The sequence below is a fragment of the Ammospiza caudacuta genome, chromosome 17 (genome assembly GCF_027887145.1).
Source record: "Ammospiza caudacuta isolate bAmmCau1 chromosome 17, bAmmCau1.pri, whole genome shotgun sequence".
Lineage (NCBI taxonomy): Eukaryota > Metazoa > Chordata > Aves > Passeriformes > Passerellidae > Ammospiza > Ammospiza caudacuta.
The window spans coordinates 8,728,206-8,754,022 of NC_080609.1; the positions used below are offsets into that span (position 1 = coordinate 8,728,206).

A 25,817-nucleotide genomic window follows, 5' to 3' on the forward strand; every position below is an offset into this window, starting at 1 on the left:
GTCTTTATCCACCTAAGTAATACTAAACAAAAATAGTCATACAGGAAGGAATACAGCCTTTGAAGTGATGCTTGCTAGGAAAATGCTACTAATAGGAGTTAAACCATGGCTCATATAATGCAACTAGTCTGACCTGTTACACTATGGCAAGCAAAATAAGCCATATTAATTTTAGGAAAAAAATTAAAGCTATTTCCATCACCTCTTTTTTACTAATTTTAAACAGATGGCTTAACATAAAATGAGTGAGAATAAAAGAAGTGGGAATGTTTGCAGCACAGAACCCAATCAGCATTTAAAATCAAACTCATCTTTTGAAGGTAATCACATACCAGGTGCTATGAGGGATTTTACTCATTCATTTACTTAAAAACATTCACCACTACTGAAAAATGAAATTACAGAGTGGTGATTATAGGGTTTGTGGTGCTGCTCTAGGAAGGTTTTATAAAGCACCTGTTTCTCCTTCCAGAGAGGAGAATTCATTATTTCCAAGAGGAATATTTATTACATTGTTTGTGAAGAATTTCCCAGTAAGTTTTTTAGGTAGTTACTTTAAAATTGCTTAGTGAACAAGTACCCTGTAAGGTCAAGTGGTTGCTTATCTGCAATAGGCCTGACATTTATTCCAGCAGACTCCACTTAACAGTTCTGTTGAGTGAGAATATGTCACAAAACAAAACCCAAAAACCCCCCAAAAAAGAGAAAGTCAGGAACAGCTCATCCAGGTCTCTAGTTTTGTCCATGCAGCTGTGAGATGACAAAACACTTCAATTCAGTTGAAGTTTTGTTTTGTTAAGATTCTAAATTTCAAAACCCCTCATTGAAAGAAATTTGCCATATTTGTAGTTCCTGAATAATTACCATCTTCAAGCTGGAAAAAGCCATTATAACTCAAAAGTGACTCATTAACTTTATTACTGCTCACATGACCTTATTTGCAACAATTTTAACATCTCACAGGGAGACACACTGAGGAGGAACACCTGACATCCACCTGCTGGATTTACACCCCTTTCTCCATTTTTCCTCTTTAGCATGATAAATAGCTCCTTTTCAAAGTAAACTCTACACATGACCTTGCACGGAGAGCACTGAGAGAGACTGACTGCATCTGCAAACAGCTCAATTGCAAAATCTGGGAAAAGCTTCAACCTCCACAATTTACATTTCTTTAGTCCTCACTAAACCCCAGCTCTGTTCTGTCTCAATAATTAAATTTACCATGACACAGCAAGTTAAGTATTCTAGAGGTTGGTTTGTTTTTTGTTTGGTTTTTTTCCCCCCCACAGGTTTTGAGACAAGGACAAGAGTTATGCTTGCTTGAAAATTTTATTGACAACTGTTTGGTCCCAACACACAAAACAGCACTTGAGCCACAAAAGAAAGTGTCCAAACAAAGTAGACAGCTAAGAAAAGAAGTCTTTCTTCTCTCTCCCATTCCAAGGAAAAAATAGTGCATAAATTGAGGGCTTCAGTGACATTTTTTCTTTTAAACAAACATGAATCTGAAGTAGTACATTTATTTGCTAAATTAAAGAATTTCATGGTTGCAATGCTTTTAAATCTGTAAGTCACATCATTCATTTAACCCTTTGGATAAAAAAATATATTGCAATTCAATTAGCTATTTTGTTACACTATGAACACAACTTCTCAAAAGTATTATTCTATTACTTTCAAACAGCAATTTCAGCAGAATCACACATGAATCCAGATAAGATATGCTGACCTCCATAGGTGGTATAACCACCACATTACTTGGATAAACACCATATTTTCCTCTGAAGCAAAAACCTGGTTTTCTTTAGTGCTCCAAATGACTTGTAGCTGCACCTCATGAAAATACCATTCCAGGCAGGTCTCTCCTCCAATGCATGCTCTCCTGAAACAAAGATCTAGACTGACCACTGTCAACCTTATCAAAGGTAAGGTGAAAGCAGATTTTCTTGCATTTAACTCACTAAAAACATTCCAAGAAAACTTACTTCTAAATTTCTTCTTCCATAACAGTATGTCTGCAGAGGTTTACTGTGGACTCAAGAATACTGTGCCATAATGCTCAGAAAAACTTCCCAGTGTTCTTTGCACTCACAATGGCTATAAACTCACTACTGGTAATACTTGCCTAAATATAAAAGATTTTATAACAAAATCTGACTAGTAAAAATCTGTCCATAGCCATTGTTCAGTGGCATTTCCTGCTGCTGGCTGAAAAATTAGAGCCTGTGTTCCATCTCCTGCATATTACAATAGAATCCCTCTAAAAAACACTCAGTTGGCCAGTGGAAAACTTCTAGTATAGGTTCTTTCAATACTACAAGCATTTATTTGCTGCCTGGCAAATACAACCCATTGTAAATGCCATGGTTACCCAGAATGGGTAGAAAGTCTCACACCTGGACAGTTCTGCTCACTAGAGTTAAGGTCATCCACTGACTCAGCCTCCCTCCCAAAGCTGGCCCTTGCAAAAGCCAACACAAGATACCACAAATTCAAAAAGCTGCCAACACTAGGAGTAAGTCTCAGAATAAAAACAGACACAGCTAAAAGACAGCACATCATCAAAGGAGCTTCCCATTACTGAACATGCTTAAAAAGAGAAAACAAGGTTAAGCAGAACAACCTTAGCATTTCCACATGTAGCTAGAACTTTCCTTACAGGTGGAAATAGCATCAATGCCTTCCATCACCAGCCATTTTAATAAGACCTGCTCCATTATCTGTAATTTATGCATTAGATGCATATTTCAGAATCTTCCTCACTTCATTTCTAGACACAATGAAAATGTGTGTGTCTGTATCTTACACTCATGACATCAAGACAGTCTTTCCCTTAACCAAACCCATGCCAGACAAACTCAATATGAGGGAAGGGTAAAGCATCAGTGTCCTAGAAAGCTCCAAAATGAACTGAAAGCTACAGCAAAAACACATTTAAAACAAGTTTTACACAAGACCCACAGCCTCCTACAGACATCTTTAACAAGCATTTCCCATGCAGCTACAAGTCACCTGAGAGGTCAGAGAACAAGTTTCCCCTCGGGAGGACAATCAGCTCCCCTCACTCTTGTCATCCCCGGTCAGCGAGTTAAAATTTCTCAACAGGCTTTTGAAAGACAAATCATGCATTTCATTAATACTGTCTGAAACAATACCAGTAAGCAACAGCCTATAGAATACAATATGCTACATGTATGATTACATCACCAACAAGGCTTAAAGAAAATAAAATCTGTTCCGTGTTTGTTGGATTAATATTTTGCTTTTACTGAACACGTTTATGAAAAACTGTAAAATTTAAGAATAATTTAACAAATGCCAGATTTTTTTTCAAAATAATAGAAAAAAATCTGCTCTGCTAACAGCTGTGTTCAGTGTAAAAGGAACAAAATTTTCACAGAATACATTAAATACAAATTAATTCCTCTAGGTTTTCCATTAAAATACACATGGGCTAGCAAACAGCTTTACTTTGTGCACAGTCCATAGGTGTTTGTCCTTCACACTAAAAAGGAAGAGTTAAAGCTTGGTTACAGGTGCAAGTGAGAAGTTTGCTGCCAATTTGACCTTGTTTTTGTGTTGCTTTTTGGCTGGGCTGTCCGTTGCTTCTTTGTTTACTTGGGTTTCAGAGGACTGACAGGGAGGCACTGAAGCATTCTCTGTGGTGTCAGACACCACAGAACCAGAGATCAGCTTTTCTTGAGCTGTGGTAACAATTGTCTGCTTTTCTTCTTCTGTTAAAATCATTATCTCTAAAAGAAAGAAGACAACTCAATTTACTGATGCTGTTTTTTTTTTTTTAAATATAATTTCTCTGCTGTTAGGCAATAAAATACTCAAATAGAATTCATCAGCCTGATTTGAAGCAACAAAGGGAGGCAAAGTCTTACCTGGGAGGGGTGCAGGGCGTTCCTCAAACTGGATGAGGTCTGCAGACTCAAGAACCACAGGGTCAGGTCTCAGCTGGGGGGATGGCAGGCAGGAAGGGACTGGCTCACACAGGAGATCAACAGGAGATGTGTTTGTGAGGCAAAGAAGTTCCTGCTCGGTTTGATTAGAAACTACAGAGACAAGGGAACATCTTTCAGAGCATCTGTAAGCTGTGAAGGCGTCACTACTGTCACAGGTAAATGTAAAGTCTCCAGATGCAAACCCGAGGATTTCAGAACTATGCTCTGTTTGAAATGCTAACACCAATCTAATTTAATTAATTCTAATTAATCTCAGATTTATTTGCTGCATCAAGAGCATCTAAGTAAATTCTCATCAGAATACAGAAAGCAATGCTAGCAGAAGCTGCTGCTGACCCTCATCCCTCATTAGCTTCATGTCCATAGACTTAAATTTCCACCAAATCCCTGGGAAGCAATACCCAGAAGCTCTCTCCCTATATACACATTTATAGACCAGCAGCTCAGAACACAAGCCCAACCACAAACTCAGACAAGTTCAACAAGCTTTCAAGCCAAATTGCATATTTACCCAAGTTCAGATTTACTAACTCACCTTTCCCCGTGCTGCTTCAATTATTCTGCTTATTTCCCCTAAGACAATAAATTCCTTATATAAACCAACTTTGCATTACCATTGCTAGGCCCTCCTAGATTTAGTTCCATTGAGGAAGTGGATCCTTGGGTCTCCATAATATGTCCATTATTGTCAGCAAGTTGATTTCCATGATCATCTACATGATCAGCAGGGGGAAAGCTAGGTGAGCTAAAACGAGCTACAAAAAGGGAAGTTCATTTGGTTAGTTAACTCAAGCTGCCTCTTAAAAAACATAAAAGAAAACCAAGATATTGCTCAAAATGGCAATGGCTTACTTTTCATATCATTCTTCAGGACTACAATTCTCTTATGGCCATGTCCTTTAATCCAGACCACCTGTTAAGAAGGAAGCAGAGTTGAACATCAGCCCATGCTAAGCTCATTTGCTCACTGCCTTTCACCCAGCTTTGCACTGACATGATTTCCAGAGTAACCTAAAGCACATTGCTAATTTGTACTACTCTACTCAAGTAAAGGCTCAAAGTAACTGATACCAAAGGCAAACTATAGTTCCAGAAAGTACACTAAATAAACATAAATGAAACTGAATGTTTAAACATGGAACTGAAAAATTCTTTGTCACTCTTCAGAAAGATTGGCCTACTTGAAGGAAATACTCTAGCCACAAACTATGTCACAGAATTATCCCAGAGCACTTAGGATATGTGGATGACAAGAACATGGCACTTGTGACAAGGTCCCAGAATTCACTCCCAACCAAATAATGCACTCTGATCAAAATGAAGGTTCAGTACTGTACAACCATTCACTCACACAGACAGAAAATCAATTCTCTCACTCAGAGATGCCAGGGATGTTTACAGCCTTACTAGGAACAGTTCTTAAGCACAATTTCTCCAAAACACATGCGCTAGTTGATTTTCTTCTCCTGATTTCTCAGCAGTGTGTTAAAAATACAAGTGGTATAAGCCTCTCTGAAGAAGGTAATTATTCCAGTAAGTCACCCCAACTAACAGAAACTGTGGTTATGTAACTGCTTTTAATTCATACAGAAATCTCAATGTAATAGTGCAAAACTGAGTTCTTCACACCTGTGGAATTGCTCCCAAGAGCTCTTCTAAATTATTGCATCCATATGCTTTAGGCTGCAGCACTTCTCCTGTGTATTTGCTGTATGCTACTGGGAACTCATGAAGAAAAATCTGCTGATAATGGTAGGTGTGAAGTAAGGACCTCACATTCTTTGCAAAAACATACAGATTTGTAAGCTTGACATATTCTTCTGCTGCACCATTGGTAAAAACCTAGCAAAACAGAAAAAGAAAAAAAATGAGAATTAGAGCACACACTTCCAGAGCCTCTAGGCACAATGGCTTTTCAAACATATCAGAAAAGCAAGAGATCACACACCTCAACCAAGTAAGGCAGACTCTTCAGGAGTTCAGTTAAGGTCATAAATCCATATTCACATGGATTAAGTGAAGTACTGTGGACTGCTTCATAATGTTGCTTAAGCTGCTCAACTGAGAGCAAGGATGTTCCATCCCAGGACATCAGCAAGACCAGCAGCTGGGCAGTCAGAGTCCGCAGAGATTTTCTATTTATCAGCTGAATTTGCTTGCCAGATTCTGTGTCAACCACCTGGAAAAATTAATTGGGAAAGAAGTTAAGAACATAGAAGAGACTGAATTAAAAATAAAATGTATAGCTGGGGTTTATTTGAGCATAGCTGTACCTGATATTCCCCTAGCAAAGGGCACACAAAATCAAGCACCCTATTCCATGTAAATATTTACTTTAAATACACAAAACTTGTACAGCTGTGCAGCAGTTTCTGTCCACTGGCAGGTATGATTTTACTCTTTGTTACAAGCCAGCTGGTCCTGACTGAGCTCCAGCCAAACACCAGCTGCTAAGTCAACAAAAGTGGAGCAACTAAAGCAATGTGCCCACACCCATGTAGCTGTAACCTCTCTTTTCCACTGCCACAGAAGACCACTTATGTATTTATGTTCAGAGTCAAAGTCTCAAACCACAGCTAAAAAAGTAAAGGAACTGAAAGCATTAGAAGACTGAAAACTACTACAGTTATCAAAAAACCTTCTCACAGGTAGGAGTCAGGTGGAGGGAAAAAACAATTTGTACTGTTAAAATAAGTGCTAGAATAGAATCTTTTACTTATTTGTTAAAGAAACATCCCAGAAAATGCTGCAAGGTTACAAAGGAGCAAAGAGAACATTGTAAGAATACAGAAACTTCATTAAAAACCCTTTTGGAATTTCCCCTTCCTGACTTTATGCTGTACTCTGGAAACAACGTTTCATTACAGGTACTGAGCCACATCCTGTGAGACAGAGAACTCCTTAAGACAACTGTGGCATTTGTAGGGGTCCCCAGGATGAGGTGAGAGATGAGTGAATATGACTCCATGTTCTTAGAAGGCTAATTTATTATTTTATGATATTATATTTAAGAATACTATACTAAAACTATACTAAAGAATACAGAAAGGATACAGACAGAAGGCAACAAAGAATGATGATGAAAAACTCATGCCTGACTCCTCAGAGTCCGACACAGCTGATGGGGATTGGTCATTAAGTAAAAACAATTCACATGACACCAATCAAACAATGACCAGTTGGCAAACAATCTCCAGACCACATTCCAAAGCAGCAAACACAGGAGCACCAAATGAGATAATATTGGGTTTTTTTTTCTCTGAGGCTTCTCATCTTCCCAGGGGAAGAAATCCTGGCAAAGGGATTTCTCAGAAAATACAACAGTGACAACACAACCCCCCCAGGTTGCAGAGGGACAGCAGCCAGGGCCAAGGGTTACCTTCACCACGTGGCAGAGCTTCTGCATGAGGGCTGGCACGGAGCTGACGTCGAAGTCGTGCAGGCGCAGGGCGTAGCCGAAGGTGCGGCTGTACTCGGGCAGCAGCTCCGCCAGCAGCAGGGCATTGTCCTTCTGTGCCCGCAGCAGCTTCACCAGCTGGGCAGCCACTGCCTTCACCTGCTCCACCTCTGTCAGCGCCAGGATCTTCTCCTCCCCACACTCCAGCACCTACAGAGCACAAGAGACGCTTTGTTCATCCAGACTGCATCAATCACCACAGCAATGTGTGAGCTGTAGTTCAAACTCAGGGCCTGCAGGATTTGATGAGCATCAGGACTCAGCGCCTCAAAAGCTGTTTGTACAGCAAGCAAAACTGTGTATCGTCTGAAATAATAAAACAAGCAGCAAAACTGTTTACTTTTTTAAAGCAAATTGAACACAATTATAATAAAACTTAGCTCCAACTTTGAGACACCAAATTTTGTTTGAATTTGTTAACAAACAGCCTCCTGAATGTGCTCAAAACCATGGACCATTTTAGCAAAATAGCATTAAGATTTTCTTAAAAACAGCTGTCTTAACATGACTGGTGCAGAGTTTATAACTCACACTAAAGTTCATGAGAAATATAACCCCAGCTGAAACAGTTGCACATACTCCAGAAAAATTTTTTAGACCAGCTTATAATTTGGAACTTACAAGTAAGACATCTGGTATGGCTTCAAAGAGTTCAAGTAGTTTTGTAAACCCATAGTAAGCGAGTTTGCACTGGCGCCCAAAGTGGTGGTGGTAACATGGAATAAATTTATTGAAGGGCATTCGGAAATGGGGCTGGTGCCGCAGCAGATCCACCACCTCCTTGGAAAACTGCTTGGTTCTCTCAATTTCCTCCTGGGTACGCTCTAAAATAAAAAAAAAAAAGCAAGAGCTACATTCCAACATGCTTATGAAATGCAACAGAATACAATAAGCAAACAATGGCTGATTTTCAGCATGATCATGTATTATGCCAAGTCACTCTTCTACCACTGAGACCTTTATTAGGATTACATGTTTAAAAGTCCAAAATAATCAGGTTATCAGGCCTTTAGAAGTAGCCTTTTTAAATGGCCAAATATGTCGGCACTTTGTCCTGTATGAAAACAATTCACTGCCTAATCATTCCACAGACAGTACAACTACATGCAGAAGTAGTAGCATTATTTTATGTTTTCTGCCACCTGTTTTCCTGCTCTATTTTAAGTGTTCAAAGAATGACAATCTTGATTTGCTGGAACTTAGCAACTTAGTTATAAAAGTAGAAAAACCATTATACAAAAATCCAAGTCACTCCTACACATTTGAGTTACTAAAGCTTTAGAACAGTCAAAGAACAATCTATTAGAAACTGCACAAGAAACTTTCATGGACATACCTCTTTTAGGAATACAAATCACCATTTCATTGTCTTGCTGTGACAAACAGATGGTTGTGTCTGGAATTTCTGATATAATATCAGCCAGTTCACACACTCCATACTCAGTAACATCCCAATCCTTAGAGAAACACCTGAAAGTTTCAAAAAATTGTGTGTTAATATAAGTATTAATGCATGCTGTGGAGGCAAAAAATATATTTTTCGGTGAGCTGAGAAAGCAAGCGTCAAATCCTAAAAAACATAGGGACAATTTCCACATTGGCAGTACCATCCTGGAAAACAAAGGGAAACTAGAAATCCATTCTAAGATTTACTGTCATGTGAGCAATCAGTGTAACAAAGAGCTGTACACATCAGCCAGTGGTTTTAAGTGCTTTAGGAACATGTAATTGTGCTGTGTATACAGTTCCAGCTGGCTGCACTTCTACAGAGTATTCTCTGTGTTTGCTTAATAGTTACAGCCATATAACATATCTCTTTTAAACAATAACAGGTCTCAAGAGAAGGTAGAGACCATCTCCTGGAAAACATCATATTAAAGCTTCCCAGTACTGTGTAATGTATTAAAATGTGTTTTACTCTTATCACTTCTCTAACCAAAATCTCTCAGAAGCAAGAACACTTCAAACATTCTTATTCAACAAGTGGCCAGTGCTGGCTCTACATTAAGTAGATTTATAAACAACCAATAATGTATTTTTGCCAAGAGTGGAAATAGGGGAGTGCACTCCCAAAAAGGAGCTGTTGGCACATGATTTACAACAGCACACATGTAAAGGTAGATTCACAGGTTCACCCTAAGATGCCATGGTTTGTTTAAAGCACATAACAATTACTTTCTATCTTCCTATTAAAGAAAACATCAATCTTGGTAGTTTAAAAAAGCCAAATAAAACCCTATTTTTCAGGATGCTTGCAGATAGGCACTTCTCCCAATTTTTGCCACTGCTAGATCCAATTCAAGTAGTAAAAGTAACTCCTGGCCGTTAATCTACTCATTTTATATTACCTTCTGAAGAAAGCCTACACTAAGTCTTCCCTTTACTGTTCATGTTAATGTGCCATGACCTACTTGCTTAAATTCAATGCTGCAGTCATGGCTTTGAAGAGAACTAATGAAATACAATAACCCATTTCCAACCCAAATGAAGTCAAATGAACCTAAAGTACTAAAGGAAGAAATAAAATATGGCAGAGAGCTTTTAATTTTTGCTTTCCTTGGAAGTGTGAACTTCCACATCGCAATAAAAAGGTACTGTAATCACCACAGTTTTATTTTGAGATTTTATGTGCTGACTCCTCTTGCACTTGGTATTAAAATCACCATTAACAGACAGGCCCTGCACAGTTTCATTAGGGTAACTTACCAGTGGTAAGCCTGCAAGAATTCCCTCACAATAACTTGCTTGCTGGCCTGGGACTTGAGCAGCTTCAGTAAATCTTGAGTGAAGCGTTTCACCTGAGCTCTGTGTGTCAGCGTTAACAAGCGCTTGGAACCCATGCCCAGAATCTGAAAGAAAACCAGATTTGGTCACTCACATCCAGCACCCTCAGTATTTAAAAGCCAGTATTAGTATAGGTAGGCTAGGAAAAGAACGTAATGGAGACAGCATCTGGAATGGAGCCTCATGAGGCCCCTCACTTTCTGTACCAAGAACTACTTTGAGAAATTCCAAAATTCATCCATTAGTGCTACTGCAACTTCTGCACATTTGTGCTGGTTATTTAAAAATCCTACAACCAACTACTGTTCAAAGTTGTAAGTGAGTGTGACCACAGGGGTTTTGTAATAAGGTTCTGTGAGAATTTCTCACAGAAATCCCTTCAAGCCACAGGCAACAAATCTCAGCCTAAATCATGAACACTCAGCATTTGCAGTGTTCTTATGCTGCACACAGCACAACTGAAAACTTTTACCCAAGCACCAGCCATAGGTCAAAAGCAGCTTCAAACTTTATTCCTGAGGTTTTCCCAGAAGTTGTTTTGAAAGGGTGGGCACAGAAACAGCATCTCAAAAAAGAACACACCCATCAAGGTTGAATCAACCAGCTCCTTCAAAGGGCACTAGGTACTGTCCAGCACCTATTCTACAACAGTAACCAGGAATTCAGATGGCTGCAGCCATAATTCCCCAGGCCAGAGTGGCCAGCAGCACATCACCCACCTGCAGCACATGAGGCACGGCTTCCAGCAGCTCCATTAATTTGGAATAGCCATAGTCAGACACTCTGCATTGCTTGGCAAAGTGGTGATGGTAGGTTGGGATGAACTTGCTGACAGGGATGACACAGGATGGTTGGCTTTTTAGCAGATCTATCACTTCTCGACTGAACTGAATGAGCTGGGGATTACCTACAGGGCTCTTGGAACGCAGGAGCCAAGGATCTACAAACAAAAAAGTCATATTATTGTACCTTCCACAAGTACTCTTCCACTAAACACTTAACTTTACTTACAGATTGAAGCTACAGCATAGGAGAAAAGTATGAACATTCAAGCTGAAAGTTTCTCCTCATAAGAAGTTTAAACACTTATACATGTTTATTTTATTAGCAGAACTTATTAGCTTAATTTTTTAGCATAAAAATAAGTGAAGAGAAAAAGTTTTAAGCAGGAATACTTACCTGCAGTAGGAGGTGGTGGTTTGTTATGTATCCATTTGATAACTTTAATGCCATTTTGGGCAGTAGCAATGTTAACTCCAGGAACACAGGTAATCAGATGTTCTAAGGGAACACCACCTTGACCTTCTGGCACCATTTCAAGATCATTGAACTCTGACATGTAACAATCAGGAAAACTATGGAGGCAAAAAAAAGCTTCCATTATACACTAAAATATCACCATAATAATTGTCATAAAACTTCATGAAATACGTATTTTAAATAAGTGCTGTTTTTGCTAAACAAGATTTTTTACAGTGATCACTTCATAGTGTATTCGTTTGCTCTAAAGAATACCATTTTATGTAAGAACTGAGTGTATATACAACAGGTAATTCCTAAAAAGTTTTATGTCTTCAACCTATCAGACCTTACTTAAAACAGAAATTAAAATACTTTACCTTAGTAAAGGCACAGTACCCTCATGTGTCTGTAAAAGACTGTGAACTTGGGGAGCAAATGTCTTCAGAGACAAAACCACAAAAGGAATTCTATAAGAATCTGGATCAAACTCATGTTCACTGCAAAAATAAGAGGTTCAGGTTTTTATGCTTTAACATAATACCTGTGCTCACATAGATATTAAACATAATACTATATGCACATAATATACTGCTGCTAGTGACAATAGCACTTGTAGTACAGTACAACCAACGTTCATGATTTTTCCCCCAAAAGAATACAGCTACAGCAAATTTCCAGAAGTAACATTTAGAAGACCATATTTTTATTACCTAATAAAACTTTCACACTTATATTTTAGCAGCACATACCAGGCAGTTAACAATAATCACCTAATAACTGCTCTACTAGCACAACCTGGCAGCTGTTGAATTAAACAAAAAACTTAATACATGGCTTTAAGAAACCTGCAACTCCCTATGAATCACTCACTAAATATAGCTGGAGGACAAAATCAGCAACAATTACACAATGAAATTCAGGTAATAGAATTCTCTGGTATATATAACCTTCCTACAAAACCAGAGGAATGCAGGGAACCTTCCAGCTTCCATTAAAGATGTGCTCAATCCTGGCAGCTGTGCTAGAACACAATCATCTTACCTGGACACACCAACCCAAGAGAACTGCCTAGAAAATCCCCTGGCCCATCTCACTGCTTTCTGCCTTATACTTGTAAACATATGAGGAGTGATTAGAGCACATTATGAGAACACACACCTCAACTTTAATAGACAGGTTCACTATAAACACTGTTCAAATATTTGAAATATTTATAATATTTTATACACAGCTTACATAAAGTCTTTATTCAGGCAATGCTGCTTACAAACAGGCTCGTGATATTCCAACTCTTCAAATATTATTGGGCTACAGTTTGCTGAGGAGCCATCGTGTGACTGGGAGGATCCCAGGGGGCTCTGCCTGGCCTGGCTGCTGGGCAGGAGGCACACGAGCCTGCCACTGCCCTGGTCACGGATGGCCACGGTGTCCGTCAGTCTGTACAGGTCTGACACAATCAGCTTACGGCCAAACCTGACAGGGAGACATTGAAAGAAAGGCATTTATAAAGGCAGCTAAGGCAATGCTGTCATCTGCCTTTTAATAAACAGGAATATGCTAAGAAACAATTAAATGCAGAATGTTAAGGTAACTAACCTATTCAATCAGTGCAGAAGAACTGAGCAAAACACTGAAAGTAAACCCCCCTAAAAAAGGCCAGTTTTGTAGGGGGATAGAATATAAGAAAATAAAGATAGCATAGAAAGTAATCTCACCCCTAAGGAGTTGCAGCTGGGCCAATTATCAAAGATTAGGAACAGGCCTGACTTTAACAGGCCACAGCTGTAAGCAATGAGAAGCAGATGCTATAAAAGAGTGGGGTGGCTGGGTGAGAAGGGAACTGGAGTCAGTGGCTGCTGTGTGAAGATGAAAGAGTCAGTGTTCTGAGGAGCAGCCCATGAGAAACACCAAGAAGGTGTGAAACTTTTGTGATAAGGAGACAACAGTGTGGAACCCCTGCAATAAGATCGCAATGCAGTTTTGCCATGATTGTCTCTGGGTACAAAATATGCTGCAGCACCTAAGAACAAAAATTCATAATTCTCCACTTTGCTAATCTAAGTCACTGCAAACAATCATACACGATCACATGCTTTTTTTAGAAGCACTGAAGAGGAAACCACCAGGAACTTACTTTTTTTCATAGATCTCTATGAACTTGAACACAGGCAAGCAACAAGCAGGTGCATCCTGCAGAATGGACATTGCTTCTGAGCTGTAAGAGAAGTTTTGCAGCATTAGCACAAAATTAATGCTGTTATTAGACTCTAGCCTAAATTAGCAAGATATTTACAGAAGCAGTTCATGAACTATACATAAAACAGGACAAAGTGTGTTCTCTTCCACTCCAGCAGTACAAAAGTTGTCATTTTAGATCAGGGAGCACAAGTAGTAACATTTCTGCTAATTCATCAGGTCATGTCTCTGAAGGAGTCGCAGCTTTCATAGGTGGTGCTAAAATCTGAGCATCTATAGAATTCAACAAAGCTGCAGCATTAGCAGTTACAGCCTGGTCATGACATGACAAACTTTGAACAGGCTAGAATGAAATAAAGCTCTAAGTTATACAATGACAAGTAGCACATAAATGTAGAATAGTTTCATTCTATGAAAAAATGATGACAGCTTCTTTCCTAATGCTTTCTTTCAGTAAGAAAAAAAAAAAACCTAAATGTATTCTCACAAGCATCAGCACTCTTAAGTTGTATCACGTTCCAGGTAGCAAATGAAATGCTGTTGGTGTTTCCAACTGTGCACCCACCCTCAAAAACTAAATTCATACACATTTTCTTGGAAGACAGAAGAAATAAAGATGCCCAGTGTAATCTTAACTCAGCTGCACAAATTAAGTTAAAGGTATATCAGTATTAGCAGGAATAGTAGCACAGCTATTAAACCCTCTTAAACAGAGATCTAGAGTCTTCAGATGGAACTTAGAATATAAGCAGTGCAGAAATGCCAAACTAAAAACCAGCCTAGTTGTATTTAACACATGCATCAGGTCACACATCAGATTTTACTTTACTTCCCTATTATCCCTTTAAGCAGTATTTTAAATCATCTCTCAGCTACTACTACATGCTAGGACAATTAAGAAGATGCCAAAGTGCTTATTACCTAAGCAGAGAGAGTGATTTACTAGCAGCTCCCGTTGCTAATGAGACCTGGATCCTCTTGCTGCCAATTTTGTATCTGTGCAGACTGTTGACAGCAGTGATGGCTTCTTGCAGATTCTCCATCTGAACCATAGCCTTCAGCTGGTAGTCTGTGTGGGGACTGAGCTCCACACTTTTTACCTGTGGGGAAGAAAATACCTCATACATTTACACCAAAACATATCACCACCAGAGCAGAGTCTTGCTATGGTCAAGAGCCAACAAGAATAGGGAAGGGAGTGTGATGAACCACAGCCACGAGGGCAATGCAAACAACAGCCAGGCAGTGATCCTGGACTAAGACAAACCCATGGTGTTTCATTAACACAAGCATCATCTTTCAATGTAAAGATTATGCCAGAAAAACGCCATTCACAGATCAGACCAAAATAGGACAACTGACCTCACCTTCCATAATTGCTTTTTACCAATTCACACTTCCCCTGCTTCTGATTGCTTCTGACTCAAAACAGTTTTTACTGTGATTTTTAAGCTGACATTAGGAATTCAGCTCTACAGCTCAAAAAGGTTATCCTGTTAAAGCTTAAGTCTCATCCCTACATACTAATGTGCCACTTAGTAAGAATTTTATATTAAAAACTTCAGAATATCAGATCTATGAAGACCACACACAAATTAAAAACCTAGTACAAGTGGTTATCTGTCTTTAATGAAAAAAAACCAAAACCACAATCCATCCTTTTAACAAAGTTTAAAAGTCCTGCTCCAAAACCTTTCTCTTCCTTCTCACCTGAACCTAAAACCACACCCCTAAATACATATACAGGAACTATATAAACACAGATTTAATAAAAGAACTTGAACCTTTACCTTGCCATGTCTTGAGAAGATTTCTTGTAAGTTTTGCTGCAACTCTTTTCTGGACAATCTGTAATCCATGTTGCTGATCTGAATGTCTGCACCATTTGCAAAGGGATCAGGGCAGTCTGTACCACTGGTATGATTCACTACATTGAATGTGAGTGGAGATGATCTATTTGAAAGGTTGGGAGACATACTCCTGGGTAAAATAAAAATATTTATGAGCTGAAGGAACTGCACAACTCCAATATATACATCTCAAAATCAGATAATAGGCACAAATGCTGTATTTATGCACTTCACCTAAAAGGGATGTTCCCAGTACACATGTGAAGGCAAAACAAATTCCAGCACAAGCAAATAAGCTGTGAATAATCAATGTATACACTGATGAAGTCTCACTTCCCCTCCCAAGACAGACAGACACTTACCGAGATGACCAGCAACTCTGAGACATGAGTAAAGGACTGAGTTGTCTTGAGGCCGTCAACTTACTGAAAGCAGAAGGATAGCTGACCTGAAATACAGTTTCATCTTTATCTTTTTTATCTACAGGGGAATTGGTAATGCTCCTGGAAGCAGAGGTCTCTTTTCTATTACAAATATATATAAGAAAAAGAAAAAACATCATGTTGCAGAATTTACATTAAAAAATTGTGTTACTAATGTCTACATCTTTTTTTATTCCTAAACTTACTTCTGACTATTTTTGGAGGATGATTCTCCTGCTCCCATTTTTTTGGTTGCCAGAGACACAGAAATTGCTGCATTCGAGTTACTCTGAGGAGAAGGAATTTGTTCTCTTAAACGTTCTTGCTGGTTTTCAGTGCTTCTACTGACGTTCTTTGATTCAAGGCGGCACAGCTCCTATGTGAAACAGATAAAAAAGGTCAGCATCAAAGCACCACTCATCCCTTGCCAGAGGCCTTCTTTCTGATGGAAGGCTAGATGGCTGACCATTTTTTCTTTCTTTTCATTGGTATTTCATAAGAAGGAATTTTTGATTTTCTGTGGCAGACGACAGTAAAGTGCTAATTAGTTGAAATGTTTTGCTACACTATAGGTCTAACCCTACCTCTCTTAAAACAACCAAAATGGATCACTCTAGATGTTACCTATCACCACTGCAGAAGTCAAAAGTGGCTAGAACTTGAGAGCAAGTACCAGCAGTATTTCCAAACTGACAAAAACGTGGCAGGGAGGGGGGACAACAACCACCCTCACATAAACTGCCCGTGTTTCCCAAGCAGATGAACACAGCTCTCATTCAGGAATGTCACCACACATTACAGTTATTCATTTATTAGGACAGACAAGTTAAAGCAGTAAGAGAAGCAATCCTCAGAACACAAGGAAAAGCAAGAATAGGGAACAAGGCAGAACAACAATACCTGTAAACTTTTGACATTTGTGGGTTTGATGACAGATCCATGAATCTGGAATCCCCTCCCAGCAGAGCCTTTGGTACCAGCAGACTGATCATTTGAATCTTTGTTGAGGAGGCACAACTTCGTGTTCTTGTTAACTTTTTTGGGAGACTTGACCTTGTCGGTCCCCACAAAGCTGGAGCTTTTTGTTTCATTGAGTTCTTTGTTTTTGGGCGTGAAAGACACTACAATCCTGTTTCCAAAAACATCCTCATTTTCCATTCGCTTCCGCGCCCGCTCCGCACTCTCCTGGTTCAGGAAGCGCAGAATGGCGCTGCTGCCAGAGATGCTCAGCACCTTCCCCCCACAGTTGTCTGACAGACGCCGCAGGCGATTGCTGACACTTTTGCTGTCTCTGTTTGTTGGCAGATTATAGACATATAACAGTGTATGACAGGCCTGTCAAAAGGAAGGAAGGTTTAAATTTGATGATGCCAGAACACCCTCTGGTTCAAAAGCAATAGTTCTAACACTGGTTCTGGTGACCATGCCCTCCTCCCACCACCCCTATCCCATCACCAAGTCATCCCTTTTGCAGCACTCATTTGTTTGAAAATCTCTCAGACCAGGATAGATCCTCAAAATTCCATCTCAAATATAAAGTCAGAATAGACTACAGAGTCCCTATCAATTCTCTAGATGAGAAAGCACCATTGTTAACTATCCAATAACCTATATATTCTATACATGCATGTGAAAGCATGCATAGGTCAGGAAGTTATTTCAAGAAAGAAAAAGTCATGAGTGCTGTACAAAGACACCACAACATATCCAGAGGCAATCACCAAGGAAGGCAAAAACCCAAGAAAAGGCACAATCACTCAAAACTTAATGCATCACTAATATGTCTTAATTCACAACTAAGTTCTTACTTAAACTTTCTGCAAGGTAAAGAAAAGCAAGTAAGATCACTATCTGGTAAAATAGTTATTAGTAAGAATGTGCCTTTATTATTTCACTTTTTAGTTAACTACTTTCACATTTAGTATTTCACTCTTCCTGCCTCAAAGCAGAAAGCAAACATTCACATGGTAGCAACTGACATACAGACAGTGGCCAAATACACAGGAGACATTCCCTATCACAACACGCACGTAATTTCAGCCTGCTCTCCTCCTAAATTACAACAAAAACTGCAATTTGACACTTGAAAATGTCTGCTGCACCAAGAACTAAAATATTTACCGGCATTTTCAGTGGTAACCTCGGTGGCAAGTCTGAAATAAATTCTTCAAAACAAATAAGTTCATGGGCATGATGTAAGAGTGCTTCTGAAGCTTGGTTTTTATGTACCAAAATGATTCGGAAACCATGGCGATGTCTCAGGTCACTCAGCTCCAAAGCAAAGTTCACATCCGCTGGAGGGGGGGGAAATGAAACAGGCAAGGAAACACTTGAAAAATCTAAAACATATAATTGGAGGAAAACCCCATAAATCTCACTCAACAGTTGTATTTCTCATTGGAAATTTCCAATGAAAAAGCACCAACAGCTAAAAGGCTTCTCAGCCATTATTTAAATCAGCAGTTCACATTCAGTCTAAAGACAAGGGCTTCCTTTGAACAGCAGCTTGTAGCAATTCATCAGCAGGGCACTGGACTGGTACTGGGTATTTCTACAGCAAACATTTGTTTAGCTTCAACAGCTGAATGGATTGCAGATTTAACTGATATATAATATAGAATATGCTGCTATGAGAATTAACAACATACATTTTGCTCAGACCATATATATAACTCCATGAGTTTTAATTTATGGGCTTCCTGCTGAAGCTAACTTTAGACAGTAGTCACACACACACCTACTGATATTCAAAAAGGCAGCAAATCATAACAGTGACTGAACTGAGCCAAGTTCTCATCTTACTGTCCCTGCTCTTCCTTTGCTGCCACTGACATTAAGAATTCTTCAACAGGTCAGTTAAAGCTGAAACACCACCCTTGGAAATCAAAATGGTGCCATATGTAAAAATACCATGGAAGAGAGGACCTGAAGCCAGCACTGTAGCTGAGTACCAAAAACACTTACTTGACACAAGAACCACAGTGGCAGGTGCAGTGTGTGTATCAGCAAATCTCCTCAGACTCTGTCTGAGTTTGTCATCAGCAGCATTCTTGGCTGTAGCATTGATGTGTGCAACAGTCACCTGTGGAAATACATAAATACACTGAAAAAAAGCTTCAATATGAACTGTGCTTACTTCAATGGAATTTAAAAAAAAGTTAAAATACAAGCTCTTGCATGCACTCTTAATTTAGGTAAATTAATGCACACATGCACAGAATAGAATACATAGAGGTGTAAGCACTAAACTTCAACCCTAGTTGTTCAGCAATGTCTTTGGGGGGACTTCTGCTGCTCTGCATTAAGGATCACAACTCATACACCTCAAAAACATTCCAAAAAACTGTCAACCTGTTAACATATCTGTAATTTAGAGGGCAGAAATTTCTGGCATAGAAATCAACACAAAAAGTTATAAAAAAATACCAAGAAACAGAATGTATCAATGGAAAATATATGTACTGTAAACAACAGCACTCCAAACAACAGCACTAACCTACAGGTGTCCTTACCAATCAGCACAGTACTCACCAACAAAGTAAAAAAGTTAATTTCACAGAACCATAGCTCTTTTAGGTTAATAATTTGATCACAGATTTGAAGGATAACAAAAACTCCACCACCACATTTTACTGGATGAGATAAACACACTCTAGCAAAAACTAAAACTAAAGCTAAACCAGTTACCTACAGAAAACAGAAGGCAGATTCACTTTTAAAAACTATCACAGCAGCAAAAAGAAATCAGTATTAGAGAGCCCATCCATAAACTGAAGATGCACTAACCCCACAGAAGCAAATAAAGCTCTAATGAACGTGAATCAATCTTGGCACACTCAAAGTACACAAACTCTCAAGCAAGAACACCAAGCTGGTGCTGGCTGGATACCTGGCAGTTGTTTAGCTCCTCAATGACTTCTTTATTTTCTTTACTGATGTCACACACACAGATGAATTCTGCCTCTCTGTGACCTTTAAAAAACTTCTCCCGAATCCTCTGCACAACTGCCACAGCTGAACGGCCACTGGGAACTGAGCAGTTCTCAATGTCCCAGAAGACTCCAATAGGGGGTAAATTTTCCAGAACCTGGCCTGTTACTGCAACTTCTGGGGACCCTGTGCAGGTGTAAGAACACAGCTCATTTTTATTTCCAAACACTGAAAACATTGAACTTAGCACAGTATGATCTTTGCACATGAGAAGTTTTATGAACAACATTCCCAGGAATGCAAGTTCAGTTTTACTCTCTTAAGGAATCCAACAAACAAATCCAATCAGTCTTAAGCAAAAATTTAGTCACTGTCAGATTAGGATAAAGATGCATGACATCTCTGACTTCACTTTTAAGCTCTCAAACAATCAAGTAATGTGTTTTAGAAAAATTACCAAATGTCACAAAAAAACTATCTGAAGTTGTGCAATACTTGGTGCTGTATCAGTAACAGAAGCAAAACATGGAAGCTGTTCAAATTTACATTGTGGATTAGATAAGAAATCTAAACAAAACTGGATGACATGACCAGTACCATGATGGGGATTAGAGAAAAATCAAGGCAATACAGAACTAACAAAGTATACTACAGCTCAGGAGAGTGAGCTATGGAATTTTTGCTACTGCAGGCTAAGCTGGTGTTTCAGCACTCTGAAAATAGATTTAAATTTGAACTAACATTATATAACCATTCCATCCCCACAAAACAACTTGGTAAGAAACATGAGAATCAACACAGAATCCTAACAGTTCAAAAACAAGGTACAAATTAGTGTTAGCTGAGAATTTAAAATAAGGCACACCTGACAATCATTTGTTTGTTGGTTGGTTACCCAAAAGATTCACTGGAATGGCATTTGGTAAAAGACACTTGATTGATGTGTCTCACCTTAAAATGGATGTAGTTTTGAAGTAACAGTAAAACTCTCAATTTCTTAATATTCTATGACTTTAAAGTTTGTAACTTTTATACTAGATATGATTTTGTAGTTGAAGCAGTACTAACATTGCAGAAAGCCCAAGAAATTATTTCACACAGTATTTTCCTCTTAGGAGAACTTGAGAATTATAAATGTTACACCTTTATTGCATGTGGAGTGACAATAGACACTAGACTATGAAAATACTTCACAAATATGGCTGAAGATAATTTCTTTACACATCACCAAAACAAAATAGCTTCCAAGTCAGCAGAATTTCTTTTTCTAGTTCTTAAAACAGTAAAAATAGTAATAGTAAAATCAAAACTCTATGTAAACAATACAGTAAATCAGCTAAGAAGTCAAAATATGTAAAACCAAGTAATGAATTTTCAAAACAGACACAAGGTATTTTTTTACTGCTTAGTCTTCTGTGACTTTATAGAAGTTTCCAGATAATAGTGCAATTTAAGAGAACTCTTGCTGTGTAACAGTAGCTAAAAGGAGACCATCCACTAAATGGAAGTTTCAAACAAATGTGGTTTACCATATTTCTGTGGTGATTTGCCAAGGCTGCTTGCCAGTATCAAACTCTTCTCATTTCCTGCTCCTTTGGTTCCACAGCCATTACAGATTGGGATAGGAACAGGTGCAGTCTGTGCACTTGGAGGAGGAATATTTGGCCAAATTTTAGCAGCATCAACTAGGCTGTTCCTGGTTGGCTGTTGGGACAATTTTTCAGAATACATGTTTATTTAGTATACAATATTAACACATGCTATTCCATGCTACAAACACTTGGTTTCCTTTCTGCTACAAATGCCAGTTCAGACTTCCTTTGCAATGCTAATTAACAACAGTATGATGGCATGAAGGAAGCTTCTATCCCAGCATATTCATCTTTAGATTTCCAAATGCAAGGATAGATTCTACTAAACTCAACATATCAAGACATGCCACCTTTAAGTAGTACTAATATGCATCCTTTAAAAAAACCAACAAAAATCAGAGACCTAGTATACAAAACCTGCACATGGAGAGTAGAGGGTGTGTTAATTCCAAATATATTGAATTGACCAATTAGTTCATTAAAATGAACTAAATATAACTCACTTTTATATTGGAAACTTAAACTTAGAAGTTTAAGTAACAGATATTGCAAAGCTGAGTTTATTATTTCACTAGAAATTCCTAGTAATAGTTCTGAACTTTACTAAATTGGTACTAAAGTATAAATTACAATTTTGGGAAGACGGAACTAAGATCTATCACACCAAACCAAGACTAGAATATCCTTGAGGCATAAGATGCATTGCCTGACTTACAAATGGCTCTTTATTGATCAGCTGCCCAAGGGTACATCTTAACTGCTGTTAGCCTTTTCCCAGAGTCCCTACAATGGAACAGTTTAATTGGAGCTGTAAAGAGGAGATGACTGGATTTGAAAGAAGTAAAAACTCCACTCAAGTACATTACAAGAACATTGTGATAGCTCTTTTGTCTTCCCATTGCGCTGAATGTCACCTCAGGAAAGAGCTCAGCTTTCAAAAGGCTGTCTGCACAACCAAGGGGGATGCAAGCTGCACCCACAGGAGCTGTTGTTTCACTCAAGCTACACACTTTTGACACGAACCACGCAGCAGAGTAAGGAAGGAGGAAGGTGGGGTGTACAAACCTTGCTCAAGCAGTCAGTGCAGTAGTGAGAGCCCTTCAGACACACGGGGGGCACCACGTTTAGGTGCAGAGGGTTGGCGCACACGCGTGGCGGCAGCTCCGGCTGTGACCCGTGCTCGTCCAAGTGCCCCGCAGCCCCCGCGGTGAACTCGGGACAGGGGAAATAGCCAGAGGAGGATGGGCAGCTCGGCAGGGCTGGGAACTGATGCAGCTTGTGCACGTTACCGTGACACGGCTGGAAATGGAGTTTTCCACAACAGGCCAGATGCTGACAGGAAGATACACTGTTTTCTACACACATACCAGAGAACTCACTGGGAATTCCTGCCAAATTGCTTCTAGCTGGAGGGTTCTTCAGTGAAGATGCAGACTGATAAGCAAATCCCGACCCTACTTGACAAGTTATCGTCCCAGTGCTTTTTGAGTCTAATATTGTGCCAGGGTGAATCAGGTTCCCACCTCCACCACCACCACAATGCATTTGTGGAGTGCAAGAAGAGTCAGAGCCATGAGCACAGCAGCTTACTTTGGGGCCAGGGGAAAGCTGAAGTTGCTGTTGCTGAAGAGGATGAACATCGGGAAGCGGCACTGCTGGAAACAATTTAGAGCCGGCATGAGGAGATGGAGCATCCTTCAACTCTACAGCAGCTTTCTTGTTCTCCATGTAATCTTTCTGGAAAATAAAAGCTCAATTACATTCAGGTACATGAATAAAACAATTTTATAGGGTAAGAAGCAGGTATTTTTAGACTATTATGATTTTAGATTTAAAGTGCTATCTTTATGACTACTATTACCTTGCTGACTGAACATGTAAAATGTTAAAGAGAACCATGCCAGTTACATGTGCCAGCCCTAGGAATACTGGTATCAGTGGACTTTGGAAGCAACAAACCCAGAGAGCTATAAACCAAACAGCAAGGAGTCCACAAAACAGAATGAAAAAAGCAGAAAACTGTTATGCTAACTCTAAGAGAGCCACTTCACAAGTTGCAGATCCGTAAGTCATCGTATTTTAGCTCAAATAAAGATGTAAAAATGTTATTCAAATTGTGAAAGTAATGTATTAAAAGAATGACTTCAAAAATTAGAAATAACATCAAGCAGGTAATATAGCAGAGGGCAAAGAAGGCTACAGTCTCACAACAACTAAGTGGTTCTTGTCTACTCTGATTTCAGATATCAAGATGTAAACACAAAGGCACAAACTAGAAGAAAAAGTTTTTTAAAATGCCAGCAGTGAAAACCAAGTAAGGTTAAAAGAAGCACAGAATAGTCAAGGTCAGCAGAGGTAACCTGGATGGAACATTGCTACAAAACTTCTGACCAACTTCTATTTTTCAAATTGAATTTATTGCATTTCCTACTATACATGAATGAATAATTAATTACTCATTCCTCTCAACTTGATGCTACATTTCATGTAGATAAACTCAGCCAAAAATCTGTCTGGAACTGATTTATATCCTAAATTCCAGATTTTATGGCAGCTTCCTTCCTAATCCTCAACACATGAAAACAGCAAATGCTCATCCATTTCTCTTATGTCTTCACTTAGGCAGATTAAATGAGTCTGAAGAGCGTTTCTCAGCAGTTGGAGCTCACTTGCTCAAGTACCTAATTATGTTGTACTACTCCTTCTAATCCACAGCCCTTTGCATCTTAAATGCATAGAATTATGTACATTAAAGGAACATTTAAAGAAATGGAAACAAGGGAAAAGTAGGACCTTGTGAAGAACAGTATCCACAATTGCTGCAGCTACTACATAATAATAATAATTCAGAGAGCTAAATTTGCCTCCAAACTAAACAGATGAATTGGAAGCATGACCTCCCCACTCTGCTCTTCAGCAATAACTTGGCAGAGCTCCCCAGAAGCTCCTCACCCACCTTTTGGGCAGCCAGCTGCATGGCCCCAAACAGCTGTGGAGAGGAAAGCCTGACAAGCACAGCAGCTTGTCCCTTCTCACCACCGCAGCTGTGAGCTGTGAACACAACCCAAGGCCCCAAATCCCCAGGCAGGTTTTGTACTCACCTTGGCAGCTGCTGCCCCCTCCTCCTCCTCCTTCCCTCCCACCCCCTCAGTCAGTAACACCCCTGGAGTCAGCCCCCAGCCCCAGCACTCCCTCAGGGCAGGCAGAAATTACCGTTTTTGCACTACAAGGCAAAGCCTTCTCAGCAGCAGAAAAGCAATCAGAAAGCTTCCAGAGCCATGGCTTAGCATCATTCTCTTGTCTCTGAAGCCATCCCAAGGATCTATTGCAGAGGTTCTCCGTCCTGTTTCCTTCCATCATACATCCAAACAAAAAGGTTCAACATCCTTTCATCCCCCCTTCCTTTCATTCTTCCCACCTGCTAAGAGGAAAAAACAAAAAGCATGCTTTAAATAACCTTTAAAGCAAGGCAGAGAAAAATCAGAGTGGTCTTAAGAATTCCACTACGGCTCTGTTAGTGAACTTGCATTAATTATGTTAAATTTAATTTTGCCTATGGCCAAGGCCTTAACTCCTTTTTAACACAGGAATGCTCCTCGTGACCCACAGCACAGAAGAACCAGTCTGAGGAGAAACACCTTGAAGTCCATGGCATTAGCTGGAGTCACACAGCTGCCCACATAAAACAGTACCCCCAAAACTTTCAGTGCACTCTCCTAGAAAGCAAATCCAGGGGGCAAGAACAGCTCAACTGCAAATACACAACAGGTGCAACTGAACTTGGCTGTGACAATTGAGCTGCATATTCAGCTGTTTTTCTATTGGTTAAGACAACCTATACACGACACACCTGTATTAAGCACACAGTATTTAGCATTTAAACAGAGCTTTGAATTATTAAAATAACTTACTAGCACTTCTGCTAATCCTCAATTTAGCTTTACAGAAACAGAAAGAAACATAAAGCTCAGTAGCAGAAAAACAATAGTTAGCAATGAAGCATTTTACTCTCCAACTCCGTGCTGCATTCATTAGACTCCACTGCTTCGGGTTCTTTTGTACTTAATATTAAGCACAATAACCATAGAACACATTACATGGCACTACATTTACCTCTGCATTGTTTTTAATCTCGAAAGAAGTTTTACTTTTTCCTTTAAGCTGAAATATTTATTCACACGAATTCTAGCTACCCAAAATTTATGCTGCCTACAACATCAAGTTCATCAAGTCTTACAACTCTTGAGTTCGTTACTTTCGCGTGTGGCTGATAGCAGCGGTTTATTCGCAATTAAAACGATAACTGTAAACAGTAAGGGTGACACTATCCACACGTGCCCGCGCTTTGCCCTCCCCGTCCCGAGGCTCCC

At 39.3% G+C, this 25,817-nt stretch overlaps 1 protein-coding gene across 2 annotated transcripts; it reads right to left on the reverse strand.

Moving 5' to 3' along the window:
- Nucleotides 1-1,328: 1,328 nt before the first annotated feature.
- MARF1 (meiosis regulator and mRNA stability factor 1) lies at nucleotides 1,329-24,861 on the reverse strand. 2 transcript variants are annotated; one of them, XM_058816381.1, is made up of 26 exons: nucleotides 24,661-24,861; nucleotides 23,038-23,184; nucleotides 21,385-21,559; nucleotides 19,815-20,041; nucleotides 18,890-19,007; nucleotides 18,047-18,219; nucleotides 16,826-17,260; nucleotides 16,132-16,301; nucleotides 15,866-16,027; nucleotides 15,444-15,633; nucleotides 14,575-14,753; nucleotides 13,592-13,672; nucleotides 12,694-12,930; nucleotides 11,835-11,954; nucleotides 11,395-11,570; nucleotides 10,935-11,155; nucleotides 10,138-10,280; nucleotides 8,768-8,901; nucleotides 8,053-8,255; nucleotides 7,354-7,581; nucleotides 5,923-6,153; nucleotides 5,604-5,816; nucleotides 4,827-4,887; nucleotides 4,589-4,729; nucleotides 3,894-4,064; nucleotides 1,329-3,755 (listed from the first exon to the last, which is right to left on the reverse strand). In XM_058816381.1, exons 1-26 carry the CDS (start codon nucleotides 24,805-24,807, stop codon nucleotides 3,523-3,525), a joined length of 4,716 nt encoding a protein of 1,571 aa, XP_058672364.1. In that variant the 5' UTR covers nucleotides 24,808-24,861; the 3' UTR covers nucleotides 1,329-3,522. The 2 variants fall into 2 exon arrangements, with proteins under 2 accessions (XP_058672364.1, XP_058672363.1); XM_058816380.1 differs by having other exon boundaries at nucleotides 22,513-23,184.
- Nucleotides 24,862-25,817: the final 956 nt, after the last annotated feature.